At 36.8% G+C, this 6732-nt stretch overlaps 1 protein-coding gene across 1 annotated transcript in view; it reads left to right on the top strand.

The window, feature by feature from the left end:
- Positions 1–490: 490 nt before the first annotated feature.
- Positions 491–6732, top strand: part of LOC115448524 (V-type proton ATPase 116 kDa subunit a1) — a gene marked incomplete in the record, with an annotated part of 15405 nt that continues 9163 nt past the window's right edge. The window contains 6 exon segments of the mRNA XM_037444035.1: positions 491–585; positions 1337–1459; positions 1760–1936; positions 2202–2362; positions 3684–3852; positions 4367–4543. Coding sequence (XP_037299932.1) covers positions 502–585; positions 1337–1459; positions 1760–1936; positions 2202–2362; positions 3684–3852; positions 4367–4543 — 891 coding nt within the window.

Genomic DNA, 6732 nt, shown 5'->3' with positions numbered 1-6732 from the left:
AGCACAACAATGACTACACGCTACTGCTTGGCGGCCGAAATAGTAATTCCGGTGGTACCTACCCAGGCGGATTCTCACATACGAGAGACCTACCACCAGTAAAGTAAGTAAATTTAAACGATTTATATGTTATTAAATACCGTAACATTTAACACATCCTGTCGTCCAGAAGGCATCTGTACGTTTACTATGTTTGCAGGAATTGCTGTCATTGTGTAGGTGTCCACTTTCGAAGGCATTATAGTCTATTACGTAGGATATAATTAAATGTGATTATCGTATTGTAAGGAGTATTATAGGATTTAATATAAAAGATCACAGAGGGGCGGTATAGCTTAGTCATTAGAAGTTTTGAATGATATTTCTACTCTTTATGGGCAGTGATATTCAGTTTGTCTTTCGTGTTGTATATCCAATGAATAAAATTTTATTTTGATTAAAATTACATATGTCCGTTATGGTTTATTTTTAGGTGCAAACTAAACTCTATGGTGGTGTTAAATGAAACTTGACAAATGCTCACATCCGACAACCAAACATTTGAAAGTGAAATTTGCTGTCAAGAATTTTAACAATGAAGCTAAAGTAAGTAAATATAATTACTATATAAATATTGTATTGTAAATGAGAGGTTTTTAACAAATTTAAACGAAAGGCTAAATACCTACAGTTAGCAAGTGCATGTTTGCAAATTGTCACGACAGAATACGTCGCTGTAAATTTACCTGCGAGCAACCATTCCTTAAAAGCTTTGTGATCGCCAAAATCTTGCTGGACACAATGATATACAAAGCAAGGACTGTGATGCCGAAAATGAATTGCTGTTGCCTGATCTAATTACCATATATGCTTCTAGGTAAAACGTCTATAAACAAACAAAAATCGCCCGTTTATCCCAGAGGGCGTATGCAGAGGTACAACTAGTGCACTCGGTTTTCGCCTATGGTTTCTATCCTATGATGTGATAGGGATTTGTCTATTGTGATATTGGTCACTTATCCAGTAGGTCAGACTCCGGATGATACTGAATAAAAAAAAAACAATATCACTTTGCCTGACTCAGGACTCTTATATTTTTTTTATAGTTCAAGACATTCTCGTAAATAAGATACATCTACCAACTTAAACTTTCAGCTTATGAAAGTTACAGATTTAGGTTATCATGCATACTTTAGGAAGCATTCGGCTTGGCTCTAAACGTCTCTTAGGAACCTAGCCCGGAAAAATCCAAATTCCGCCAAAATTTGCCGTACCTGACCATTAAATTCACAATAATAGGCCATTTGCTATTACGCAAGGAGGTGTTAATCTATTACTAGCAATAAATCAATTTCAGACTAACGTAGCTGCGATGCTCAGAAGCGATCGGATGACGTTCTGCGAGATGTATCTGCAACCGGAAGCTGCGTACGATATACTGTCACAACTCGGCGAGATGAGCTGCGTGGAGTTCTTGGATGTGAGTAATATGGATTACAGAAAACGGAGATGCTGTCCGAGTGAATAGATTGTGCCGTAAGCTGAGGGAACGGGACACTTTAGATATGGCATTAAGCTATAATTCCAACTGGTATAAACTTCCTAGGGATTCATTTGACATCAGGTACAGGGGAGTTTTGTGCTATTTAAATTTAAAAAGAACTTGTAAAATCATTATATTTACTCGCTTTCGTGTCTGTCTGTTCGGCAAAATAGATGTCAGTATTTATATGTATATAATATTTCCATATATCCGGCTGAGATTAATCACTACTTTCAGCTGAATACCGACATGCAACCTTTTCAAAGGCGATACGTCGCGGAAGTGTGCCGCTGCGCGGAGATGGAGCGCAAGCTGCGCTACATGGAATCTGAGATGACTAAAGATGGCATTGACGTAGCTGAGTACGCTGAGGAGCCGAGAGCCATGCAGCCAAACGAAATGATGACGTATGAGGTGAGGGAAGTAAATGAGACTCTTGGAGGGAGAGTAGGATTGGAATAAAGTTGAGTTTTATGGGTTAAATTTAGACTTTTCTATTTATTAATGATGGATAAAAAAAATAAAATTCATTAAGAATATTCAGAAACTTGAAAGCATGAAATTTTGTATGAAGGCAGCTACGTGGACGAAACAGCTCACGTTTCTTCCAAAAATAAAGAAGACTGCACCCAGCCATAGCATGACATTAGAAGACTAATATCTATAATGATCCTTTTAGAACTTGCTAGAAAAATGGGAGGAGGATGTGTCCGAAATGTCAACTAATATGACCAATTTGATGAAGAGTTTTCTAGAAATCACAGAGATGTACTACATGTTAAGTAGTGTGGGGCCTATGCTCGGGGATGCTGACATGAAAAAAGAATCTATGATATCCAGGTAATTGGTGCCATTAGCTTATGCTCACAGCACTGTGCGCATGATAACCCAAATTTTAAGTAATATAATTGGTATAAACTAAGTATTAACTATATTACCAAGAAACAATTTCGTTTTCTATTAGTTAAAGGATTATTAAAATCCTGTCAGTGAAAGAATTTTTAAAATCGGTTCAGTTTCCGATTTCAACCTCAATAAGTTACAACTTTTGCCCAATTAGTTAGAAGCAATCTATTAGTTTGTAAATTTAATTAACAGCATAAACAATTCTCGTATAATTCTAAGAAAGTATTCCAGTTGAATTAGTGCTATTTGATATCAATTTTGATCTGATGATAATTTGTCTGCAGGCACTGTAATCTCGTTTATTCATAGTACTTATTTTTTTTCCTGGAATATCACAATATTTCAATCGATGAAGGAATGCAACCTATGAGAAGTCTAATTAATGCTATTCTTAAACGTGTATAAATTCAGTCTTACACACAAACACACACACACAACATCGCGCATTTATACCCGAAGGGGTTTGCAGAGGTGCAACCAGAGCACCCACTTTTCGCCAAGTGTGTCCGTCCCATCATGTGATAGGGGTCGATTCTCATTACGGACACAAATTCCAGACTCCGGTCTCATACTGTGCAGAGAAACCCAAATATCACTTTACCCGACCCGGGATTCTAATCCAGGACCTCAGAGCGCTGCCGTACCGCGCATGCAGTACCAATTCACCACCGAGGCAGTCAACTATTTTCATAAATGCCACAAAATGTGAAGATTTTTGGATGTTTTTTAGATTTAAACGCAGAATCAGTTTAACAGATTTGGTTGAAATTTTGTACAGAGGTTGACCAAGACCTGCATCAACATATAGGATTATTTCGGTCTCGGTTATTTGCTTCCATGCAAAATAATGGCACTGGTGTCTTACTTGCCCTCTATGATTCGCTGCAGTGTGTTTGGGATCTTTGTAGCGGGAGTTTTTTCACGTGGGTGTAGTCGCGAGCAACACCTAATGTAGAATATTTGTTAGTGGGATGCTTTCTAAGAAATAATACAAATATTTTCGTTTTCTATTTCTTTAGATAACCTGGGGCCGCAAGTAAGAGGCCTTTTAACAATAGTGTATACTAATAGAAAACAAAAATAATCTGAGCGACAGACTTATCGCTAGGATATGTCATACATTATCTTGCTTTTTTATTAGCGTTAACGATTGTAGAAAGGTGTTTTTGGTACGGCCTTTGATTTAAAACTAAAATCCAATAATGAATTGGAAAGATGGAGGAAGTTTACTTACCTTTCCTTGACTTTCTTCTAGTAAAAGAGGTGCTGGCGACATAGGACCTGGTGGCCGACTGGCGGTCCTGACAGGAGTTGTGAAGAGGAAGAGATCTTTTCCACTTGAGATGATGTTATGGAGAATTTCCCGAGGAAATATTTACTATCGACAAGCCCCGAAAGATAAAATCCTACAGGATCCTTTCACAGTAATAAATTTATCCACTTTGTTTACTTAATGACAAAATAGGCGGTTTGGCTGATGTGATGTGTCGCTTTCGCCGTGCAAACTTTGAATGAAACTACATTGCACTGGTCAACTGAAACAATAGTAATATTTCGTCGAAAACGAAGACCGTAGTTTTAAAGAACTATATGATTTTTATTTTACCTAAATGACACATGATAGTCTTTTATTCCCAGCGGGGTAGGCAGAGGCCTAGCTGGTGCACCTATTTATCACTGTGTATATTGCGTCCCTTGGTATGATAGGGACTCTCATTGACCTAATAGGGATCGGAGACTCCACATACCTCAACATTAAGGTATGTACTATGTAGGTTACTTAAACATGTTTTCTTTCACCATTAAAGCGAGCGATAATTTAAAAACAGTACATATTTAACTTCCAAAAATCACAGCGTGCCTTGGATCTTGAACCTGATGTTCCCAACTAAGATATCGAGCACTTTCAATTTATCTTACGATTCTTAAAATTACTAGGGAAAGGAAATCAGAAAAGTGGCTTTCCTAGCAATTTGTCAAGGAGAACAGCTGGAGAATCGGATGTATAAGGTGTTTAATGGATTCCGAGTGAATACGTACCCATGTCCCAAGATGTCGAGCGAGAGGGACGACATGATGTACATTTTGGACACACGACTATCAGATTTGGAACAGGTATTGCTTTTTACAAGGACAGATGACTTAATATCACAAGAAGATTCTGGATACAGCCCGATTCTAACATGACAGCAGTTTTATTAGACTACGTGATAAATATCACTGCTTACGTAGGTAGTAACTACCATCTCTGAAGCATAATTTTCATAGGGTAGGATTTATGTCTAATACGACAATATATCGCTGGCTCATTATAACAAGATCCTATGTTAATTTTTATATATGTTGGGAAAACAAGTTATAAAATTATTATGTTGGTACAATTTTGACTAAACGATAATCGATAGTTCCTTTTTTATTTATTATTTGGACTTACTAATTTTTTTACCGATTACGATATCGTAATCATGAAATCTAGAATCAGGTGATATATAAAATTCATTTTTTGCAAAATATATAACATAGAGCTTTGTAATGATAAGTCAGCGATGTTTAGTACTAACATAGCAGCTGTTGAAAGTATTCAGAATTCCGAAATAAATTTGTTTATTGCGTGACGCACGAGGTTTCCTATTTAGATCACTTTAATACAGTTAGAATCACCTTATTTTGTTTAAAAGGCAATGTTTAATACTCTTAGTCGCTTCAGAGCCAATTATGATTCCAAACAGTTAGCTTTCACTCTGATCAAACATTTGTGGAACACCTTTCCTCCATGTTGGTGTCGTTTTGTTCTAGCCGATATATAATCTGAATAGCGACAATGTCGAGTCGGCCGGCAGCTAGATCGTATCAAAGGTTTGTCTAGGTGCACTTCCCTTGATTATGTTGCCAAATACTGATCTGCAGATTACAGGCTTTGTGTAAAATATCAATAGGAAATGCAGGTCCTAGGTGAGATTAGTGATAGATCTTCACTATGCTAAAGCAATAATTGAAACAAGTATGGATTAATTACCTTAATGAGTAATGGATTCTCTTGCATATATTTTACTTGATCTTGAGGCGGTTGAAAACACAAATAAAATTCAATTATGCTATATTTAATTTGTTAAACTGATATACTTCATTTCTTTGTACTACAAAATGATTTTCTTTGTACTACATTACTTTACGTGGCAATTTTTTTTTTTTTTTCTATTTAATACATCAATGAAATGGAACCGTTGGTATCCATGTCGAAGGTACAAATCTTTCATTTATCAATTGCTTTCTTCGAAATATGGCTGACATCTCAATGGCCTGGTCAAGAGTTTCCTTTGGAAAAAAGAAATAAAAAAAAGTGTTATAACATTTTTCATTTAATTAAAAATTTGTTTACATACGAATCATATTTCTATCAAACTTTATTCCAGTTCTAATTTGTTTGAAGGAATTTTATCGATTTTTATCTTACGCACTAGTGAACGAACTGCAAGTATGTCTGTTTGCCTTGTCAAAATATGATCTCCAACTTACAAGTAGGCTATTATAGGTTATAATAATAAACGAAACACGGATGCAATGTCTACCTTAAAAATAAATTAGGGAAGATAACGCGTATTAGGTTCGGATGTCTCACTAACCATAGATGCCAGCAATCTATCTTAATCTTAAGTTTCTGCAAGACAGTGCAACAACCAGCCTATTCGCTTGTCAGTAAGTAATAACGTTTATCGACCACTATAATTGATAAACCATCCTTCAACCCATCAATATAATCTGCCATTAATACAGTCACCCTATGTCTCTCATTTCGTTGTTTTGCACGACCACATAATTCGCACTGCGTCCTGTCCAGATTACGGGCGTAGGGGATTAAACATGAAACGGACCCGCTCTGAGTTTGCTTTTCAATGTACGTAGTGATTGTTCGAATAATTTGCGAGTGGAAAACGTCACGTTCCGTGTTGAGTAGTGTAATGTGTAAATTGTAGATGTGATCGCTAGTTCTCTTGCAGTTCATCAGTATTTGCTTTATCGTTTTGTGTTTGTTTGAATTTGGTTCAGTTTCGGAGGTTATGTTTGGTTTATTTGATGATATTCACATAATCACGCTTTTTTATACCCGAAGGGGTAAGCAGAGGCGAAACTGGTGTACTCACTTTTCGCCGTGCGTATTCCTACCGTATCTATCGCCATATCGGATACAAATTCCGGAGTCAGGGCTGATTTTGAGTAGAAAAATCCAATATCACTTTGCCCGACCCGGGGATCGATCCCGAGACCTCAGTGCATTCGTAGTGTAATACAACTACGTTACCGAG

This window comes from Manduca sexta, chromosome 27 (genome assembly GCF_014839805.1).
Source record: "Manduca sexta isolate Smith_Timp_Sample1 chromosome 27, JHU_Msex_v1.0, whole genome shotgun sequence".
In the NCBI taxonomy this organism is placed as follows: Eukaryota; Metazoa; Arthropoda; class Insecta; order Lepidoptera; family Sphingidae; genus Manduca; species Manduca sexta.
This window is presented reverse-complemented; position numbering and strand designations above follow the sequence as displayed.